The sequence below is a fragment of the Paramormyrops kingsleyae genome, chromosome 6 (genome assembly GCF_048594095.1).
Source record: "Paramormyrops kingsleyae isolate MSU_618 chromosome 6, PKINGS_0.4, whole genome shotgun sequence".
Taxonomy (NCBI): domain Eukaryota; kingdom Metazoa; phylum Chordata; class Actinopteri; order Osteoglossiformes; family Mormyridae; genus Paramormyrops; species Paramormyrops kingsleyae.
This window is the reverse complement of record NC_132802.1, coordinates 21,828,039-21,850,950: the sequence shown is the minus strand read 5'-3', so window position 1 is coordinate 21,850,950 and position 22,912 is coordinate 21,828,039. Positions and strand designations below refer to the sequence as shown.

At 41.9% G+C, this 22,912-nt stretch overlaps 1 protein-coding gene across 4 annotated transcripts in view; it reads left to right on the top strand.

The window, feature by feature from the left end:
• Positions 1-244: 244 nt before the first annotated feature.
• The window catches only part of LOC111842285 (filamin-A-like), a 44,270-nt gene continuing 21,602 nt past the window's right edge, over positions 245-22,912 (top strand). The window contains exons 1-15 of one of the 4 annotated variants that reach the window (XM_023808730.2): positions 245-485; positions 11,464-11,948; positions 17,993-18,244; positions 18,437-18,534; positions 18,773-18,920; positions 19,022-19,140; positions 19,250-19,327; positions 19,407-19,569; positions 19,834-20,037; positions 21,116-21,253; positions 21,410-21,536; positions 21,855-21,991; positions 22,171-22,367; positions 22,470-22,583; positions 22,680-22,823. In XM_023808730.2, coding sequence (XP_023664498.2) covers positions 11,564-11,948; positions 17,993-18,244; positions 18,437-18,534; positions 18,773-18,920; positions 19,022-19,140; positions 19,250-19,327; positions 19,407-19,569; positions 19,834-20,037; positions 21,116-21,253; positions 21,410-21,536; positions 21,855-21,991; positions 22,171-22,367; positions 22,470-22,583; positions 22,680-22,823 — 2,304 coding nt within the window. In that variant the 5' untranslated portion in view covers positions 245-485; positions 11,464-11,563. The remainder of the gene's footprint in view (positions 486-11,463; positions 11,949-17,992; positions 18,245-18,436; positions 18,535-18,772; positions 18,921-19,021; positions 19,141-19,249; positions 19,328-19,406; positions 19,570-19,833; positions 20,038-21,115; positions 21,254-21,409; positions 21,537-21,854; positions 21,992-22,170; positions 22,368-22,469; positions 22,584-22,679; positions 22,824-22,912) is intronic. The other 3 variants (XM_023808731.2, XM_023808732.2, XM_023808734.2) reach the window with 3 other exon arrangements.

The window sequence follows — 22,912 nt, the reverse complement described above, 5'->3', positions numbered from 1 at the left end:
AATATGCAATAAATTTCCTGGCGGACAACATATATGCGGGAAGATACCGGAAAACCCAATGGACTGGAAAACCCAAAGAGAAGTTCAATAAAAATCTATCTCGAAGAATGGAAGTTCACTGTCGTACATAATGGCTCAGTTTAGGGAAAGGGTGTGTGAGGGGGGTATGGTTACATCATGCTTGTAAAATCCAGAGGCGTAGTCATCCGTATCACGTCACGCTTTTTTGTAGGGAGAGATCTTTTGTCAAGAAGAAAAACGTGCCGTGCACTTTTTTTATATGACCAATTAAGGCTTTGGGAATAGGGTCGCTAAGGCGGAGTGCAGAAAGAAAAGTGCGAGTCGCATCACTGCTGTTCCTCCGGAGGTGAAGCGCCGTACATCCAGATCGCTGTTCTCTGCTCTGCTTTTACGGCAGGCAGGAAGACAGAGCTTCCAGCTGTTTTCTTTAAATGCACGCCGCACAAAAAGGGGACTACACAAAAGTAAGTTCAAAACGGTGATAAACCTGTATTTTTAACTCATCTGCCAGGCTTCTGATCTATATTTGCAATTAGAGATGTGTGTCATCTCAAAATACCAAAAGTTAAGATGGGAAATAGCATGGGTATTAATTCCTAACCCTGGCACCACGTACAAGTATTAAAAGTATTATGTAAAGTATCTGGTATGCAACATTTTTCTTATGAAGGCTGTTGACTTTCATCTAGAAACTTTATTGAGTATATTAGATTGGTGATTGTGCACATTCGTATATTTCAGGTAATATTCGAAATAGGCCTGCGTATGGCATCTGTTATTGATAAAACTGTTGTGCTAAGGTGACTTACAGTGATTGACATTATCATGTAAAGTTAAAAGGTTTCATTAGCTGCGCCTTTTGAAAGCACACTTTGCCAATTTAAAATGTCATACTGTTAAGCGCGCACACACACACATCCAGGTTTGTAATTATATATTGGTGGGGACTTTCAATTAATTTCTATGGGGAAAACTCCAATCCCAACATGATGACCTTAAGCACTACCCAGCCCTAACCTTAAACGTAAGTAACCAAACAACTTTTGGCCTTTTTAGTTTTTTGATTGCATTCACGGATCTTGGTGGGCACCTGATAAATGGTCCCCACGTCGTCAAAATAACTTTGGTCCCCACAATGTAATAGGCCTATAAACATAATCCACACACACACACATGCGCGCGATGTACGTGGTTTGCATATATTGGTTGTTTAGGATGCCGGATGTTTTTGATGATCGTGATTTAATAACCATCATTTGTTTAATCCATTTAAGGTCTTCTCACCAAATAAGGCAAAATATGGGAAAGGTCTGGCTCCCACCCCCTTAAACGTACCTATTAGAATTTACTGTCGGAACTGACAGAATTTTATCTCTGATGTGTCGAGCATTAGACAAATGTAATGGTAGGTTTTTACATTTAAGTTACAATGCCATTTAGAATGGTGTTTTAGTCCTCATATCAGTTTTGTTATAATGAGATATTTCAAACACCTTTTATTGTGACAACCAAAGTAAAGCTTTTGGCATAATTAATTCTGATCTGAGTATTTTTCAAACAGCATAGCTATATGCATATATTTTATTTCAGCATAGTATTCAGGGCATGATTGATTGTTCAATGCAGTGGTAACCAGTCCTGTATTTCCAGAGGCTGCATCAGTATCATGTTTAGCATGTGGCTCGCAGTTCCTGCAGCCTCACACTGTGTATCTGTTCTGTGTCTGCAGGGTAAGAGTTAGGGAACAGGAGCGGTGCCTAGAAGGCTGTAAGTTTAAGACAGAGGAGGGGGTTTGCTATTGTACGCAAGGATTGTTAGTCCTTCTTTATACTTCACCAAATCTCTCTGATCCGTCACTTGCTTCTCGCAAATCCGTACTGTGCAGTTGCAAGTCCAAGTCTCCATAATTTTAATTTTGATTTCTCGACATCCGTTGCCTGTTTTGCTGTCTCGGCTTTCTTTGAAGTGTTCATTCACACCGAAGTTCAGGTAGTTTGGTTTTAAGCTTTTTGATTAGCACTAGCTTTGTTTCATCACCCTTCTGTGGATGAGTGTAGCAGGTTGATATTTCATTGCTTAGGATACTGATGTTTTTACTGTGGAAGTAATTTATTACCTGTTGCTCCAGTATAAAAAAAAATCAGCCTGTGGTGCCTCTTCTCTTATCAGTTTCCCACCAGCTGCAGTCTGGGCGTGTGTTTGACGTTTCCTCTCAAGCCCATTTATTAGTATCTCAGCTGCTCCACCTTCTAGATCTCCGGTTTTACGGTCTATTTCCTTAATCGTATCCGGCGTGAAACTCACGATTTCAGACTTTCACGTTCACAAAATAAATCTCACGGATAATCTATATTGCTCCTTTATAAACCGAAAATGAGGTAAATCAAAAGCGCGGGGTAGATTGCAAAGCCTACACACACTGTACATGATGAAGAAACCATTATATAGATGTAAATGCATGTGTATGTGTGTGCAGACGTGTCTCGGATTGAAAATCTCACTCCAGCCAGCTGACCAAAGTTGGCTGCCCTGTAATCACAGACTTGAGATCATGGATTTCCTCCATATCGTCAGTCAACTTTGTTTATTGGCCATTTTACTGATTTTTCTGACATGAGATTAAGAGATTTCCCCCCCCCCATTTCTTCCTCATACATTGCACCCTTATTCGGAGGCATTTTTATTCACAGTATCAGCAAGATAATATCAATAATAATCGCAGAAATTCTGGGGAAGTTCTACCGTTCAGCGTCATTTTCTGTGTCAATACGCTGTAGTTCACACCGCCCGTATCCAGTGCAAATGTCATGCGGTCGTGGGGCTTCAGTTCATATGCTTTTGCTATGTGCACCTATTATACAATTAACGATGAGAGAAACGATGAGAGACACCCCACTGTCAGTCATTCACTAACTGGTTTAGTCCATCACATTTTATTTATTTGATAGACACCTTCTTATTCAATGCTACACAGCCTACATGCTTTGTGAAAGCAATGTCAGACGGCTCTGGAGCAATTCCAGGTTAGGGGCCTTTCTAAGGACCCAATGGTGACACCACTCTGCTGACTGTGGAAACTGAACTGGGAGTCCGGGGAACACAAGGCACCAGCCGTCATCATGAGGATCTTAACCACTTAACCAGATTTTCCACTAAACTTTAATTATTATGTCCTCATATTCTTATTGTACAATTATAAAAAAGATATAACTTTCATGTCCAGCATTGCTGATAATTTATATTAATGTAATGCATTAATGTAGTGTAATATTATGTGTATAATAAAGCAATTATAATTGACCTCTTTTTAATTATTAACATAAAGTTAGTAGAATGACATTCAGCAGCAGTCACTGTACAGTGTTACTCTAAAGAGGTACCACCTTGATGTTGAGTCACTGGCAGAATAAAGCTGCCGTTCGTCTCTTGACCGAGGCCCTTAAACCTCATTGCTCTTGGGGTATTAGTGTGGTAATCTGGAAGAAGTCGATTAATTTAAGAGTCTGACAAAACTTGATTTCTTTCACAAGGCCTTGGGGAATAGGCACTCGGCAATCTTTCGTGCGTCTTGTGATCTGTTCCCTGAACAACAGGTGCCAAAATATATAGCCAAAAATGCGACAGCTTACAGACAGTTTTGGGAGGGCTCTGATATCTACAGACACCAGTTACTTCTGTTAAGCCTAATACATTATCAGGTAAAAACAATTAGACATTTTCGTGATCAGTTTTGTGATTACATCATCTCCTTCAAAACACATTTCTTTCACTTCTCAATACACCCCTTTAGTTCTCGATTCCCAACTTTTTACTCCATAACTAGATAATTTCCTTAAAGCTGTTTACTGCAGTAGCCTTACTTCTTGAATCAAGACAATACCTTGACCTTTAAAAATGAGCTCTTTATGCCAAAACATGTTAGTTCCTCTAGCATAAGCTACTGGCTTGTCCTCTTGAAGAAAAACAGCACCAAGTCCGCTTTTCGATGCATCTACAGACAGTACTACCGGAAGTTTAACATCAAGATCAAGGAAACATCAAGATTGTTTCCTGTTTTTGCAGGTGTACCCCAGGGTTCAGTATTGGGGCCTCTTTTATTCCTCATATACATGCTCCCTCTTGGCCATTTATTCAGGAAATATAACATTGATTTTCATTTTTATGCAGATGACACCCAGCTCTACATCTCTTCGAAACCTAATTCATCGCTTCCCCCCATTTCCCTCTCTAACTGCCTTATGGAGATTAGATTATGGTTCTCCTCCAATTTTCTAAAACTTAACAGTAATAAGACTGAAGTTTTGCTCATTGGTACACCTTCTACTTTAACAAAATCCCATAGTTTTCCTATTGACATAGATAACTCCCTTATCCATCCTTCCCACCAGGTAAAGAGTCTGGGTGTCTTACTGGACAGTACACTCTCTTTTCAGTCCCACATTAATTACATCACCCGTTCTGCATACTTTCACCTACGTAACATTAACCGACTCCATCCCTTCCTTACTCCCCATGCTGCTGCAATCCTTGTGCATAGTCTCATCACTTCCCGCATCGATTATTGTAACTCCCTCCTATTTGGCCTTTCCAACAAATCTCTTCATAAACTTCAAATTTTACAGAACTCTGCGGCTCGGGTCATAACTCAGACTCCATTAAGAGATCATATCACACCAGTTCTCCAACAACTGCACTGGTTGCCCATAGATGCTAGGATAAACTTTAAAATCCTACTCTTTGCTTTTAAGTGCATCCATAACCTCGCCCCTCCCTATCTGTGTGATCTATTACATATTGCCACTCCTTCCCGTTCTCTCAGGTCATCGTCTGCCATTCATCTCATTGTTCCCTCTGCCCGTCTTACTACTATGGGGCAAAGAGCTTTCAGTCGCTCTGCCCCTCGCCTCTGGAATTCACTTCCCCCAGCACTAAGGAACACTGATTCCCTTTCCTCATTTCAGTCACAGCTCAAAACACATATGTTCAAAATGGTCTACTTACTTTAATTACAGTATTTACTTGCAGTCAATTATGTCTATAGCTTTTCCTTTTTTATCTTATTGTAATTTATTGTAATTTATTGTTTTTATTTCTTATGTCTGTAAGGTGACCTTGGGTTCTTGAAGGCGCCGTGAAATAAAATGTATTATTATTATTATTATTATCATAATATCTGAGTAAGGGAGTTTCTGTAAGCATTGTTTTCAGCTTGTCGAACGCACACTGTTGTTCATCCTCCCACTGTCAGGAAACTTCATCTTTAGTTACGTAATTTACGCAATGGCTCTGACAGTTGTGACATATTCGGAATGAACTTTGCTAGGTATGTGACCATTCCCAGAAATCCTTCCATATCTTTCTTGCATTCTGGAGTGGGCATCTTTTTTACAGCCTCTGTTTTGCTCTGATCAGGCTTCAGACCATCTTTTGAGAAGATGTCACCAAGATACTTGATTTCTTCTAGCCTGGTCTTGCTTTTTTCCTTGTTGAGCTTGAAATTTTTGGCCCTTGCTCTCTCTAACACCTGTCTAAGTCTGTGATCATGCTGCTCTTTCGTCTCGCCCCAGATTAGAAGATCATCTATGTATGTCTCCACACCTTGAGTTCCTTCGAAGAGCTGTCTTACCGTTCTATGAAACACTTCAGAGGCTGAATTAACCCCAAACGGAAGTCGGAGGAATCTATAGCGGCCAAAATGGGTGTTGAACGTACAAAGGCGAGAGATAGCATCATTGCCACAATCCTGAACTTGCATCCAACACTGTGAAATATTTAGCTTTGGAGAGTCTGCAAGTTATTTCCTCTACTGTTGGCAGCTGGTAATGTTCTCTCATTACTGCTTTATTGAGATCACGGGGGTCTAAACAGATTCTTAGCTTCCCATTTGACGTTTCAACAATTACAATAGGGTTGACCCACTGAGTTGGATCTTCAATCCTACTTATTACTTTCATTTTTTCCATTTTATACAGTTCTGCTTTTAGTTTTTCTCTCAAGGTGACTGGAATTTTTCTAAGTGGGTGCATTTCCAATTCATATGTTTTGTTCCCGTGTTTCACTGTCTAGTTGCACTTTCATTTCACAGGTATCTGGTCTCCAGTGTACAGTATGTAGACAGTTTCACATTTGTTGATCTGAGTTTTTTTTTCCCCCCAAGTCTTTGCAGCAGGCTGTAAGGTATTATGTTGTCTAATTTATTGTCTAATTTAAATTTTACATTTTCACGTTCCAATTTCATTTCAGCTGTCCATTCATTTGTCTGGCTCTGCATTTGCACTACACCAACAAACAGACTCGGTCTGTGATGTGTGACATCATCGTCCTCAACTGCGTGAAATTTCTTCGACCTGCACATTTTAGCAAAGTGGTTCTTGTACTGTTTCCCTTATGCAGGGCATTTGCGTGAGGCATGCTCCATCTCACATCTTTTGCAATTAAACGTGCCTGCTGTAGCTTTTTCGCTCACTTTACTTTCGTTTTGTCGCTCTCTTTTGTGTGTCTGCTTCTGTTTCACTGTTTCATCTACTTGCTTGCCTTCACGTGCTGAGTTTTGTGCATTTCTGTCCTCATCATGCATTTGTTTAATTTGCGCTTTTGTCGTTTCTGATGCGATGCATAACTGGATTGCTTTTTCAAGAGTAATGTCCATTTCTTTTAGCAGCCCTTCTCTCATCGCATGCGACGTGATACTGCAAACGATTCTATCTCTGATAAGGGATTCTTGCAATTGGCCAAACTCACATGACTCAGCTTTCAGCTTTACCTCGGTGATATACTGGCTTATGGACATGTCCCTTTGGATGCATGTGAAAAACTTGTATCTCTCATAGGTTATGTTCGTTTTTGGGTTACAGTACTCTTCAAATTTTTCCATTATTTTTGGTAGACGGTTTCTGTCACCATCCTCTTCAAATGTGAAGGTATTATATACTTCTACCAGTTCTGCACCGGCTACATGAAGAAATAGAGAGGACTGTACCTTGGCAGGTTTGCTCGCTCCCCCGGTCGCGTCGAGGTACAGCTCAAATCTTTGCCGGAACCTCCCCCAGTTTTCTGACAAGTTACCTTACAGTAAATCAAGTTCAGTGGGCGGCTTGAGTCCTTCCATACTCACCATATTCGTCAGTGTCTGTACGATCTATTACTGCACTTCTGCATGAGACGTTTTGATTTTGCTTGATGAACAGACACGAGAGCGTTCTGTCTAATTTCAGTCAGCCATCTTTATTCTTCTTTTTATGCTCACTCCCATCATACATCTGTGCATCAGGATAACTATATAGTGATTATTCACATATCATGACACTCTCCACCGGGGCTGGTTCCAGTGCATGTGTCTGAGATCCTTGCAGCACCCACTCTCCTGGTCAGATGAGTAATGTGTTAGGTCCTTCGGCTGGTTCTGTCGCTGCCTTGAACTGTTGACTCTCAGGGTTCCCTATAGGCTAGACATCTAGAAAAGAGATCAACAAGCACCAGACAGTGGCGGTAAGCCCTGCACGGAGTCAATGCTATAAAAACCATCTGTAAATGCTGACAAGGACCCTCGGCCCACGGTGTCGTAGCAGCTGGTGGCTTTAATGCACGGCCCATGTCGTGGGTCATACAGGTGGGGCACCTGGAAACAAAGGTTTGTGCATGAGCCATGAATGATGGTGCGGCCCAATGCCTTTGGACCGGCCGGACCATTGCATCTCAGGAGGCATGATCCAGCCCATGTGCCACCCTTGCCAGCCCTGGGAAAGGAGATTTTGGGAGGAAAGGAAGGTTAGTTGCTTGATCTCTCCAGATCCCGTCACTTCCCAGTACACCAGCTTTCCGCTTCCAGTTTGCCTTCTCCTCTGGTGTCGCCCCTGTCTGTAGGAGAGGAAGGTCAGTGGGGCCAGTAGCAGTGTTCACCATCAACTTCACAGGAGCCTCTGGGTCTGTGGCAGCCTTTTTAGCCCACCAATCAGCCCAGTCATTTCCCACGCTCACTTCATCTGTCTGTTTTGTATGTGCTTTACATTTCACTATGGCCAACTGTTCTGGCATCCGGACCCATCCCCAGGACCCATCTGCCTTCTTTACAGGCAGAATGGGAGAATTCACCGGTGACTAGCTTACCTCAACTATAGCCCCACGCGGTAATAGATCACCATGCACCTTCTCAATTCCCTCCTCCACCTCCTTGGTAAGAGAGTACTGCGCATGCTGTGGCCTATACTGAGACTTGGGTATCACCTGCAGGGGTTCGGCGGTCGCTCTTCGCCCAAAAACATTTTTCCCTTTAGCCCAAAGGTAATCTGGGATCTCATCCAGCCAAGCTGGAGAATCCTCGCTCCCCTCAGATGATCCTTGCGTATTACCTTCGCTGTGAATTTCCCATTTTACCTCAACATGTCCTGTCATAACTTTGTACAGCCCCATCTCTAGTCTCCTAATCTTCTCGCTCCCTGAATTCTCTCACCCACGATCCTAACGACTTCCAGGTTCTTTTTTCACACTTTTCTAGCGAGACATGCGGGGTGCTGTTACTGTCAGGGCAGAACCAGCGCAATTGTTGTTCACTGAGTGACACAGAAGCACTCTATGCGGATTGTCTCTGTTGGGAGTCCCTTTTCCACAAAGTTTTGCATGTTCTCTAGATCATGTTGGGTGGGGCTGTCCACATAAGCGGCCGTGCAGTAGAGTCGTGGCGCAGGTTGTTGTCCTGCTGGAACCAGGTTTCTGCCAATGGTATCATCCCATAGTGTCCAGGTGATGTACACTGGAGCCTTTGTGGCTGGCTGGACAACGGCAAGGAGGGGAAAGAGGCCTAATGTGGGTGAGGTGATCTCCATACCTCCCTCATTCAGTGTTATCCCAGCTTACACATCAGATCTCCCCATCAGATTCACAGGGCAGGCATCATTGAGGAGGAATGCATGCATGACTTTTCTTCCATCCTGCAGGGCAACAGGCAGTGTGCAGACTTTGTTGCTGGCCCCATGAACCCACAACCATGGTCACGGTGTTACTTGTGGGGGGCCCCGGTATGTCAGTAGATCTGATGGTAGATCTAGTTGCCCCTGTGTCTACCAGGAAAGCCAATCGCCTCCCAGGCACAGAGACACACATCATTGGGTCAGTCTTCACACACCAGGTTACGGTGAGGAATTGACCCTCTTCTTCACCCTCCCCCTCACTCCTTCAGGCCATCTGTTGATCAGCACCCCAGGAAGGAGGGTGGGGCTGATCCTGATCATGTGGGATTCTGTTGTTCCGCTAGCCCCGTCCTTCTCGTCCTCGGTATGGACAGTCCTTTCTCCAGTGATCAACTTTGCCGCACTGGAAACATCCTTGTTCCTCATCTTGCCCTTGGTTGTCCTGCCCTTGTCTGCTGACGCCTCGTCCCATTCCTCCTCTGGCCCGTCTTCCTCTGAATCTGCCTCTGCCACGATTCTGCAGCCCACCTTGACTGTAGCACTGGAGGTGGGCCATCATCAGCTGCTGTCTCTGTTTCTCCCCTTGCTCTTGCACAGTGTTTTCAGTATGGATGGCATGACGGCGAATCTCTTCCAGGGTTGATTGCTGCCACTCAGTGCAGGTGGTTTTCACCATCTGTTGGATCTTAGGACTCAGTCCAGCAACGAGAAGAGTCTTCATAGCTGCCTTTCTCTGATCCTCGTCCTCAATGCCTGAATAATCCAGCATGGCTTGCTCTAAACGATGTTCCCACTGAGTGACAGTCTCCCCTTCTTGTTTCTTCTCCTTTTGGATATTTCCCCAATCTGGGTTTCGTCTGTACCTCCTGTTCCCCAGCGCAGTCCGCTTGGCTTGGTATTCAGCATCACTTCGTCTGCCACCTGTAAATTTGCTCTTAACTGCTAACTACTGGGGGATTATCGATCGCTTCAATGGTCGGAGCAGTCCCAAAGATTCAAAGGCTACAAACATATCAGTTGCCTTTAGAAGATCCTTACAATCTCTTTATAGAATTGAGAGGTGGGTCAACAATAGATATTCTTACAATCACTTCAGACCTGATACATATCCAGAGAAATAAGAACAATTTTATTCATATTCAGTATCCAAATGAATGTAGTGTTTGTGTTCGTTTCTCATTTTTAACTGCTACACACACACACACAACACAGAGAGAGGCCAGTACTCATATCTTTGTGGGGACCGTCCATTCATTTCAATGGGGAAAACTCTAATTCCAACATGACAACCTTTACCCCTACCCAGCCCTAACTATAACCATAAGTAACCAAATAAAATATGAGACTTTTGCCATTTTTACTTTTTTGATTGCATTCACAGATCTTTGTGGGGACCTGAAAAATAACAGGTTTTTATCACATTGTGGGGCATGCTTACAATGTGGAAAGATCTTACTGTTAGGGATTAGCCTTTAGTAAAATGAAACAAATATTGCAAATTACGATATTTTGTATCCTGTTTATGCCCTCGTTGTCAATTACTCACAACGGAATGAACCAAGTAACAATCTTTCCTGGTGTGTCGCCTGCATCAGCTTCCAGTGAGATATTAAATCAGGGGTCTAGAACGTCATAATTTGCAGAGATAGCTACTTCAACCCGGGGGGCGGAGGGGGGAGTGGGTAATGACAGTATCAAAAAGAGTATTAAAAGACAATAATTGTCTTTAGCTTTAGATGTTCTTCGCTGTGAAGTATGTGCAACATCATAGCTGAAGCTCTCGTGTTGTTTACACCCAGGAAGGAATACTGTTGTAGGTTTTAACTCATATGTGACATAGCAGGGGGCAGCTAATTTAGCATTTATGGAGCAGTGCATGAGGGTAGTACCCCAGTCAGGGTACCACAGTGGTTGCTGCTGGTTGGGGATTCCAACCAGCAGCCCTCTAATCACAAGTGCACTCCCCTAACAATTAGGCCACCACAAACTATAAGCGACTTATTGAAGTTAATAACTAAATAGAAACTCATCACATGTAGCAGGGTTTCAGCTGTCAGTAATGACTTAAGATGTTTTCTAAAACCAGTTGGACTCCAAGGTTTTGAGTAGCATTGTGAAATATATCTGTTTTGTTTTTCTTTCCACCATCAGGCCAGTTAAGGTCCTTATTACCGCCATGTGCGTATGTGTTTATAATGTGAGTGCTATGCTCAATCGTGTTGAAACTTCACAATCAGTAGTGCTCTTTAAAATATACTTTGTGTCAATGAGAGACTTGCTATAATAACCATATTATTTTTTTATACAGTTCAAAGCCTGAAACCAATCTGGATGAAAACTATGTAATAGTAATAATGCTGCATCATTTGTCAGTTTTGGCTAACTTGGCTAATCTCACTAATATCTATACGTAAACAAAGAAAATCAAAAGCAAATAACATCTTTATTAGTAATGCATTTGAATACATCTAAGTTTAATTTGAATTATTTCTGTATTATTAACTTGGTTTCTTTCTTTTCTTTCCCTTGCACTCAGAAAAAACAGTACACCAAGGACAAGCCGGCCTTTAGGTCCTCAACTGCAGAGAGCACCCCACAAGGCAAAATTTTTTGTAGGAGACAGACTCGATATTAAAATGAGTAGCGCGCACCCACGTTTCCACCAGGCGAGCAATGCTGCTGCTTCTGCCAGCTCAAAATCTGTTCTAGCTCCTGACAAGGATGCAGAAATGCCAGCCACTGAAAAGGATCTAGCTGAGGACGCCCCATGGAAGAAGATCCAGCAGAATACCTTCACACGGTGGTGCAATGAGCACCTGAAATGTGTGAACAAGCGGATCGCCAACTTGCAGACCGACTTCAGCGACGGACTTCGGCTGATCGGGCTGCTAGAGGTGCTCAGTCAGAAAAAGATGCTTCGAAAGTATAACCAGCGGCCCACGTTCCGGCAGATGCAGCTGGAGAATGTTTCAGTGGCCTTAGAGTTCCTTGATAGAGAAAGCATTAAACTGGTGTCCATTGGTAAGTAATAAAATAATATTGTGTGTGTGTGTGTGTGTGTGTGTGTTTCTTGAGTATGTAGATCATTTTCACTGAATTCTTGCAAACAAATCAGTACCAGTTGAAGCCCATGTCCCGTCCTGGGCAAGCTTTACCGCCAACCACTGCATCTGTGACACTTGCTAATGACTTGCAGTTGGTGTTCCTTCAGAAGATGCAGTCTTAGGTTCCCTAACGGGTCGAGCGGCAGTAAAATAGATAAAATAACTGCTATGTTGGATGTTTAAATTTAATTACTGGCAGGACTATTTGGTTACTAAAAATAAGCCTCTATGTTGCAAGCATTTTGCTAGAGCATTAAAAAATGTGCAACAACAAAATGAATGCTATCATGGATGACCAAAAAGATACTGTTCATTTGTAGCTTGTTAAAAAGCTGATTGTTAGGTTTTTCGTTGATTTAACCAAATGTTCACAATAAGTCAAGATGAAAATCCATAACACAAAGGTACCGGCTCTGTCTGCTCCCACGTAAGCCTTTATCCACTCAATTACTTGTTCTAGATCTTTTTTTTGATTGCAGTGATAATTGAAGATCCAATTTCCGAAATTCTGTCAATGTTTTGTTGTTTTTGAGATGAGACCGTCAATGACCTAAAATCAGCTTTACACACCATATGTTACAGTATAGGGAAGCAAAACTCACTCAGTCCTCATGTAGTCCAAGGAAGAAATATTTGGTTTAACTTCCAAAACTCACTCGAGAAAGTTTTTCTTGGAAAGATGTCTCATTGTCTGAGTGAGTTTTAGAAATTTGCTTTTAATTTGACCCTGTGCCCGTGAGAATTAGAATTAAAATCCTGTTAGCTTGACATTTTGCTGGCTGCTTTAATCTTTTCCAAGAAGATAATTGTTCTCTTATTTTTGAATTTTCATTTCTAATTAATTTCAAGATGATTTCATGAGTGTGGCCATCATTGGGTATAAGAATAAGGCTCTTTATATGTCTGCCTTGCTTAAAGGATGTAATCCTCCACAGATCTGAGGTCAGGGTTTTATCTTGATTTTTTTACATTTATGAATTTTAAATTCCCAGATAAGTGAATAAATCAGACATCCCACGTGGGATGTTTAACTGCTCCATCCCACTTCCTAGATCTTTTCTTGCCCTGGTTTTCACACTACTGGCATGTACTCTGGGAGTTTGTATATAAATTCTTCAAGTGTTGATAACAGTTTATGTGCAGAACAGACTTGTGTTATTTTTCTCAGTGCTCCTCTTCCATGTTTGTAGCCTGGAAAGAATGCTGTTGGATTCTTCAAATTTTTTCCATGGCGATGTATTTGCTGTTTTATATGACACATTTATTTCGCATGAACATCCATTGTACTCCTAGTTCCTGTTCAAATATCAGAGCAGATCTTTTGGTATATATATAGACACACACACAAACACACACATACATGTGTATGTATATATGCTTCAAGAGAGTACAGCTGTCATGATTTCTTGATTAAACTCAACACTCGATTATAAAAAACATTAATTAAAATTGGACTTTTTGACTTTTTACTCGGCGATATGGTGGAAGGAAGATGGAGCATAGCGGATGAGGGTCCAGATAAAGAGTGGATGCTTCAGTTTTGTGGGAGCCCTTTACATAAAAAGTGAATGCAGTTGTGTATTAATTTTGCAAAGCAGAACTTAAATATCACAACAGCACAACTGCAATGCAACTACATCTTAGAAGAAGACATGCAAGTTTGATGGACTTATTTATCCCCAAAATTGAGACAGTGCCGCATTGTGATAGCAAAAACAGGCAGTTTCAGGTATTTGATAATCATTTGCGTGATAACTCAAAAAGTATTTGGCAGATCTTTTTAAATTTTTGCAAGCATGTAAGGTTGAATGAACCTGATCAAATAATTCTGAGACAAATTTCACCAAAACTGAAGGAATGCCGCACAGTGATACCTAAGGGAAGGTCACGTCAGACACTTGATATTGTCAGCATGATAACTCAAAAATTATTTTTCCAAACTTTACAGGCACATTATATGGGTGAAGATCTGTTTTTTTTCTGAATTTTAAGACAAATCAGACTAAACCTGAAGCATCAGCGCTTAGTGACAGCAAAGAGGCTTATTCTTGTGAACAGGATCAATCTATTTCTTATTATTACTGCATATTTATATAACCAGTATGTATATTTATATGTTTATTTACTATATTTACTCTATTTAGTCTTTGATGGATCTTATTACCACTTCAGAAAAACACCATATGTATGAAAACCTACACCTAAAAATGTACCCTTGATCAGATCCCAAATTGTAAATGTAACAACAGAGGGGACCAAAATTGGAACTGCAAGACAGACGCCAGCCGCACATAAAAATGGAGCTGGCAGCTGCCATCTTGTGATTATAGCCATCTGACATCTAAATGATTCTGTGGATCATTTCGCAGATTTTCCAGGAACATTGTACGGGTCAGTCATTCTAATACTGTAGGGTGCAAGATAATTTTCTAAATACTGTACAATAAAGTTTATATTCATTTTGGGTCTCTAGGTTCCCCATTCAGCAGATTTTATCCATAGCAGTCCAGTAGCGAGTCGGTGAAATGTATCGTGGGGAATTTATAGTGGAAGGATTTAATCATGTTACTTTTTTGGAGAGGTGGAGATACTGTGTAAGATAGACTTGTAATAATAACTGGAATTATTGCAAAGTGCAATCGTGTAGAAACAGCAGAAACTGAAATGAAGTGGCAGACCACGTAAAGTAACAGACCACGTAAAGTAACCGAGCAGGATCACCAAGTGCTGAGGAGCATAATGCATAAAAGTCACAAATGCTGTCGATAGAGTAACTATAGAGTTCCAAACTTCCTCTGCCATTAACCCCAGCACAAAGGCTGCTTCATGGAATCGGCTTCCATGGCTGAGTAGCTGCATGCTAGCCTCACATCACCAAGCGCAATGCCAGGTGTCGGATGGACTGGTGTAAAGGACCCTGCCCACTGGACTCTGGGACAGTGTAAATGTTTTATATAGAGTGACAAGTCACACTTCTCTGTCTAGAAGTCTGATGGATGAGTCTGGGTTTGGCGGATGTCTGGAGAACATTACCTGCCTGACTGCATTGTGCCAAATGTAAAGTTGGGTGGAGGACTGATAATGTTATGGGGTTGTTTTTCAGGGGTTGGTTACTTAGTTACTGTGAAGGGAACTCTTAATGCTTCAGCATACCACGGCATTTTGGACAATTCTATGCTTCCAAGTTTGTATGAACAGTTTGGGGAAGGTCCTTTTCTGTTCCAGCATGACTGCCTCAGTGCACAAAGCAAGGTGCATAGAGACATGGTTAAGTGAGTTTGGTGTGGAAGAATTTGACTAGTTTACACAGAGCCCTGACCTCAACCCCACTGAACACCTTTGGGATGAGCTAGGATGGAGATTGTGAGCCAGGCCAAATGTTCAACATCAGTGCCTGACCTAACAAATGATGAATGGGTAAAAGCATAGACTCCAAAAACTTATGGAAGTCCTTCCCAAAAGAGTGTCAGCTGCTATTGCTGCAAAGGGAGGACCAACTCTATATTGATGCCTGTGGATTTAGAATGGGGTGCCAAAGTTCCTGTAATGGACAGGCGGCCAAATACTTTTGTCCATATAGTGCCTATGTGTGTGTCTGAGTATGTCTGAAAATGAGAGCCATTAAACATGTTAGACCATTTAAAACCTGAGGTCAGCCAACAGGCAAGATAAAATCATTCATTTGCCAATATTTTTTGTTGTTTTGTGGGCAAGGATTTGGTATACTACAAGTAAAACAGTCAAGAATTTAAAATTCTTCAATTTGTAAATGTGTACTGTTTCTGTTTATTGTAGTTAGTCCTGTGCATATACTGTTTTTTTTGTTCAGTTTTTTGTTGTGCAAAAGGAACATGTCAGCGTAGTCGTGCAATTAAGTCTCTTGGTAAATGTGAGGATTAGAATTTGCACCCATCCCATATACTATCACCCTGTATTGAAAAATAAAATACTGTGTCTTGAACAAATGTAGGATGCAGTTTGTCTCGTATGTCTTGACTGTATTATAGTGAGCTTGATTGAGTGTGATTCAGGAGTGTAGCAACAGCTCTCCTGTAGCTTGACCGATTGGCTAACAATGCAGAGCATGGGGATTCAAATCTCACAAAGCACAGATACAGTATATTGCACCTCTTCCCTGAACTGTAAGCTGTTTTGGATAAATGTGTCAGTTAAATATAAATTAATCATATGCACAAAAAAACTGTCCATGACCCCTAAGACTGTATGTACTGTTAGTGTATCTGTTACAGCTCCTCTTATGGCACGTCACAGAAAATTTTGGTTATAGCGCAAAACTGATATGGAATAAATATGTATACGTATATAATAATATACATAATATAAATGACATTTTCAAACATGGACATTAAGACATTAAGTAACCACCTGATTGGTTAGGGAAAGATTCTACCAATTGTCATATAAGTGGAATGTGCAAAGAATAAAAACACATACTTTCATACCTACATGTCACAGCAGGCCTCCCTAGTTCTGGTACTGGAGGGAGAGAATCCAACACAGTTTGCCCTCCTGGACCAGAATTGGGGAACCCTGTATCACAGCAAGAACTTGAGTATTCAGGTAAAAACACATTTATTAAGTTTCACATTTCCACGTGATCCATCCAGTACTTCTTAAAACTGAGATTGTATAATTGGTGAGAGTGGGATGAGCATGATAGGATGGCTGGAGCAAGTGGCAGGGCTGTCTGGGGAATACAATGCTGTCGTTTCTGGCAGCACCAATTCTAGTTCGGCTGAATTAACTTTCTATGATTCCTGTATCTCAAGATAATTGCTGCTAAAGGCTAGCCCTGTCGCTTAGGTGCAAAATCTTTCACAATATACAATGTACTGTGTAGTAACACAATATATTACAAGTTTACTACTTGTAATTAGAATAAATTACATTGTAAAATACCAATAATTAGATTAGTTTTTCAAGGATTTCCATTTTGAAAGATTACATTTTTAATTAGGTCTATATGCACTTGAATTAATCTATTAATGCAGTTCCCCTTTAACCTGTAAATGTGCATACGTCATGATGACTGCTAACCTAACCCTTTTGATAGAATGGAGAAAGGAGTGGTACATAAAGCACACGATCTTCAGATGCTTGCGAGAGCAGCAGGCAAGATAGAGATGTCTGCATTTTACCACTGGATGTACAGACATCATTTTACACTCAAGGAAGCCTAAAGAAAGAAAAAAACTTATTGCAGTGCAATGCAATCTTTGTTTTCTGAAAGTCAAAGTATATTCTACAGTGAGTGGTACAACAACCAATATATATATCCGGACCCCCTGTGACCCTGAATAGGATAAACAGTTACAGAAAATGGATGGTACAGCATTAGAGAGTCAGTTGAGGACCTCATCTGGTCCCCTCCAATGGCTATCCAGCTTGGGTGATCTTGCGGATGGGGCAGTTCACCCAAACTGATTCCCTAACACTCAAATCCTGCCCATGGCTGTGTGCATCGTAGGTGCACGTCACTCGGACAGTCATTGTGCCTTAGTATTGTCAGGCCAACTCCTGCACACCTCTCAGAAGCCCCAAGGGGCTCCTTTGGTACAGAACTCCTCAACGAGCTTCTCGGATGTGGTCGCTGAACTCTGACTGGGAACCACATATGCCTTGAACCACTTGGTGAAAAAATCCATGGCCATGGCATGTAGCGGTTCCCAACATTAAAATACTCTATATACAGTACTAATCAATGAATCATCAGATTAATCAGTAGATTATCGATTACTAATGTAATTCATAGTTCATAGTGACACACCTACAAGGGAGCGGTTTGTCATTTCATGGGCGTAAATTACGGGGGAGCTTTAAAGTTGCATATATATTGTGTAATCCCATCTGTCCTTTTCCATGTTCCCATTACTATCTGTTAAATCACTACCTGCTTCACTTGGGAGTGACTGAGCACTCCATGTTACTGTTCCTGTGCAGACTCCAAGGCCATTGTGGACGGGAATCTGAAGCTGATTCTGGGGCTGATATGGACATTAATTCTACACTACTCCATCTCAATGCCTATGTGGGATGAGGAGGAGGAAGATGAAGTAGCCAAAACAAAGACTCCCAAGCAGAGGCTTCTGGGCTGGATCCAGAACAAGCTGCCTGAGTTACCCATCGTCAACTTCAGCAAGGACTGGCAGTCGGGCAAGGCCTTGGGTGCTCTTGTTGACAGCTGTGCCCCAGGTGGGATTGTGGTTACTGAAAGCCTGTATTAGGGAAACAGCCATGACCAAACCATCTGCATTTTCTTGACTTTATATGTTGGGTTAGGGTTAGGATTAGGGTTAGGGTTAGGGTTAGTGGGATCCAAGTGCAGTCTCCAATTCTGATGAATATGCATGATATTAGTAAACAGATATCCTGACATCCCTACAGGCCTGTGTCCGGACTGGGACTCCTGGGACCAGAAGCGAGCGATGGAGAATGCTCGCGAGGCCATGAAACAGGCTGAGGATTGGCTGGGAATCCCCCAGGTACTTACAGTAGTCGTTTTATATTAATCGTAAAGCTTAGCTTGTTGTGACTGTCTATATTTTCGGGTTGAGACCTGCTTGTGGCATACTAAAGCTAAGGATAATTCTTCCATCCACTACGCCCCCTTTGTTAAAACCAAACACCGAAATTTAGAATGAAATCAGGGCTAAATACCAAGCAACTGGTCTTCCTATTGAACTGTTGTCAAGGCAACCCTGTTGTGTTGGTGCACTGCAGGTAATCACCCCAGAAGAGATTGTGGACCCCAATGTGGATGAACACTCTGTGATGACTTACCTGTCCCAGTTCCCCAAAGCAAAGCTGAAGCCAGGAGCCCCCCTGCGCCCTAAGCTCAACCCTAAAAAAGCTCGTGCATATGGACCAGGTGAGCCTAACCCTAACTGCCATTGCTCTGGGGCCGATGAGGTCAATGATGGCACAAACAGCAAAATACATTTCACTGATTTGACTATTCCTTCCATCTAGGCATAGAGCCCACAGGAAATTTAGTGAGCAAGAAGGCAGTGTTTACTGTGGAGACAGTAAGTGCCGGGATAGGAGAAGTGCTGGTGTATGTAGAGGACCCTGCAGGGCACAAGGAAGAGGTGTGCATGTTTGTTGGTTTGAAATGATCAAAAAGTCAGAATTACTTTACCTGTTATAATAAGTGCTTTGTCCGGTTTGAGTAAAGTTCATAATAATGTATACTCCCAGGCTACAGTAACACCCAACAATGACAAGAATCGCACCTACTCTGTGTTCTACATTCCCAAAGTTGTTGGACGGCATAAGGTAAAGAACATGCCGTTCGCACATGAGCAGTGATGTATCTGTTAACTGTGCGTCATTGACACTAAATGGCTTTTACCAGGTGACTGTGCTGTTTGGGGGGGTGCACATTGCTAAGAGCCCCTTCGAGGTGGATGTAGGTAGGGCTCAGGGAGATGTCAGCAAGGTGAGCGCCCAGGGTCCAGGGCTTGAGCCAGCAGGCAATGTGGCCAACAAAAGCACCTACTTTGATGTCTACACTGCAGGTAAGGCAACTCTTTCTAGATTGATGTCTCTGTTCTTAGCACTTGCTTCTGTCAAATTGCCTAAAGCCTATATTATAGTATTAAATATCAATGGTCCCAGTGGTTGACTGCTAAAACTAGGCAGTTTAAATGTATGTCTTGTTCACTTCTGTACTATGGGACAAATGCATGGGCTTTGCTATAGTTTCATTGGGATCCCTTTGATGCGCAGTGAAAAGTCGGTTGTAAGGGAATTGAAATACACAATCATTTTGTTGCCGTAAGCAGGAGCTGGAGTGGGCAAAGTAGAGGTGGTGGTCATGGATCCCAAGGGCAGAAAGGACACAGTCCCTTGTCACATTGAGGACAGGGGGAGTAACAGCTACCGCTGCACTTACAAGCCTACCCAGGAGGGGGCGCACACAATCCACATCACATTTGCTGGGAGCCAAATCCCTAAGAGCCCCTACAGTGTCACTGTTGGAGGGGGTAAGTAGAAGATAAAGCAAAATGGGAGGGGCTGCTCTATTACCAGGATCTTCATAGTCCTTTCAGTATTCCTTATTATTAAATATGTTAAACAGATTAATATAGTTATTGATTAATGTTTATAGCGGTTAAAGGCTAGTTTAGCCATCAGGGAGATTTTGGTTAATTATAATAAAGATTATAACTTCCAAGAATTTTAAGCTTCTAAAATGTTTTTTGTGCATTTGAGTTTTAGAATGGCCAAATCTAGTTAGTCTCTTCATTTTTATCTAGTTTTATGTTCATAGTCAGTAGATTGAAATACTGTACTTGTTCTGAACCATAATTTGCTTGGTGTCTGCATAGTAGTCAGAATGGGAACTTTGCTTTTTAAGACATCTCAAACTTGATTTTCCCACCATTCAAAGCATTCAAAAGCAGTTTGTGGGTTAAAAGATATTATTACTGATAAATTGGTTTCTTCATTCATGCTGCTAACTTAAGGTGTTTTTCTATATTGCATCTGTCAGTGGTGCTTATTTCTCTTTCATTATCTTGTTTCCTAGTACTGTATGGCTATTTTTCCTGAAGGCTGGTTTTCCTGTTTCCTCTTGTTGGCCAGGTGGCCTATTAATCTGCTGATGCTTCCTGAATCTTTGGATCTGCTACTTGGCTTCTGATGTCATTTCCTGTTTTCTTTGGATCTGTGTTTGGGTACCTCTTTTCTTGCATACTCAGCAAAGTCTTCCGTCACGTTATTGTATCTTGTATCAAATTAAAAAAAAAGGTGTCAGACATTTGTTCTTTTCCCTAGATGGCTTTGCTAAATCACACATTCATTGGTATAACTCTTGTAGTGCTTGTAGCCTTCCTGCATTTTTGAAAGAACAAAAAAAGGTGAATATACACAGTTATTCTGTGACAATAAGGGAAAGTATTTACACTGAAGCGACAGAAAGGTCTAGATATGCTGTCAGTCAATAAATGCACTTAAATTATATTCTGTTCTTGACATATGCTCTACACAAATGAGATGCTGAGATGGCCATTAACTAACTGGTCGTGCATGGTCTCACACCAAACACGTCTTTAAATTCAGCCTGCAATCCCAGCCTCTGCTATGCCAAGGGCCGCGGCCTGCAGTCCAAGGGTCTGCGAATAAAGGAGACTGCAGAGTTCAAGGTGTACACCAAAGGAGCTGGTCCGGGAGAGCTGAAAGTCACCATCAAAGGGCCGAGTGAGTGTCACCTCGTATGGGCTGCATATGCACTCAACCAGACCTGCTACGTTTTTACATGCTGTGGGAAAAAGTCAGTGATTTGGGTCAAAACAATTTTTGATGATCCAGCAGTTTCTTAGTTGCTTGATTACCAAATTCTGTCCTGTCTGTCAGAGGGCCAAGAAGAACCATGCAAGAGGAAAGATCTGGGTGATGGGGTATATAGCTTTGAGTATTACCCCACCACACCTGGAAACTACAGCATCACCATTACATGGTCTGGACAGCACATACCAAGCAGGTCAGAGCAACAACCATAACTTATTTTGTGTGTACGAAATCTTTGTAGGTTTTTTTTACGTTGGTCATGACACAGAACACAGTTTTAAAAAAAACCTTAGGCAAAGTATGTGCCCACAAAACTGGAAAGCATGCAGTATATAATGTGTTTATATTTTGTATTTGCATCTTAATAAAATCCATGTGTTGGATTGTCTTATATTGATCATCACATTCATTGTATTTTCAATTTCACATCATGACATGTACCTTAATGCTTTTATTATGGCTTGAATTGATCCATCGTGAACTAAGAAGAGGTTCTTTGTTTAATTTGTAGCCCTTATGAGATAAAAGTGGGCACAGAAGCAGGACCCCAAAGAGTGCGGGCATGGGGCCCTGGATTAGAAGGGGGGGTGATAGGAAAATCTGCAGACTTTGTGGTGGAGGCTCTGGGTGAAGATGTTGGCACTCTTGGTGAGTTATTAGTAATAATAATACTAATACTATTACTACTAATACTACCACTAATAATAATATGGTCTGAAATGAGTAGGTGAAGTATCCATCTAGAAGTATCCTAACAAAGATGTCCTTATAGTAGTAATAATAAGTTATCAGAGCAAAGTTTTTAGAGAGATCTCGTGCGGTTGCAGGATTCTCTGTGGAGGGCCCCTCAAAGGCCAAGATCGATTGTGATGACAAGGGAGATGGGTCATGTGATGTGCGGTACTGGCCAACCGAGGCTGGCGAGTACGCAGTACATGTGCTCTGTGATGGTCAGGACATCCAACACAGCCCCTTCATGGCTGACATCAAGCCCTCACCTGGGAAGGACTTCCACCCAGACAAGGTGCTTCTGATTAACATCACTCGCATGAACACTTACAGCACACGCTCTGTCCGACACTAAGGGAAGCTGGGGAGGTGTCTGACAGTTTCTTCTGACTTTCAGGTCAAGGCATATGGCCCTGGTCTCCAAAGCAGTGGACTAGCTGTAAATAAGCCTACTGAGTTCACGGTGGACGCCAAGCTTGGTGGCAAAGCTCCTTTGAAAATATATGCTCAGGTATATGAGAAATTTGTCAGGTACCATCCATCAACAGCACTTCATTCCCCAAAACTGAGTTGAGATTCAATGACTTCTTTGGCTTTACTTTCCCAGGATGGAGAAGGCAAGCCAGTGGATGTGAAAGTTAAAGACAATGGGAATGGAACATATAGCTGCAGCTACTCCCCCAGCAAGCCTCTTAAACACACCATTGTGGTGTCCTGGGGAGGGGTTAACGTCCCGGACAGCCCCTTCAGGGTCGGTGACCAGATTACTTTTAAAAATGATCAAATTAGTATAATAGGAATCAGTATTGTTTTGATATTCAAGTTGGTACGTGTCAATAG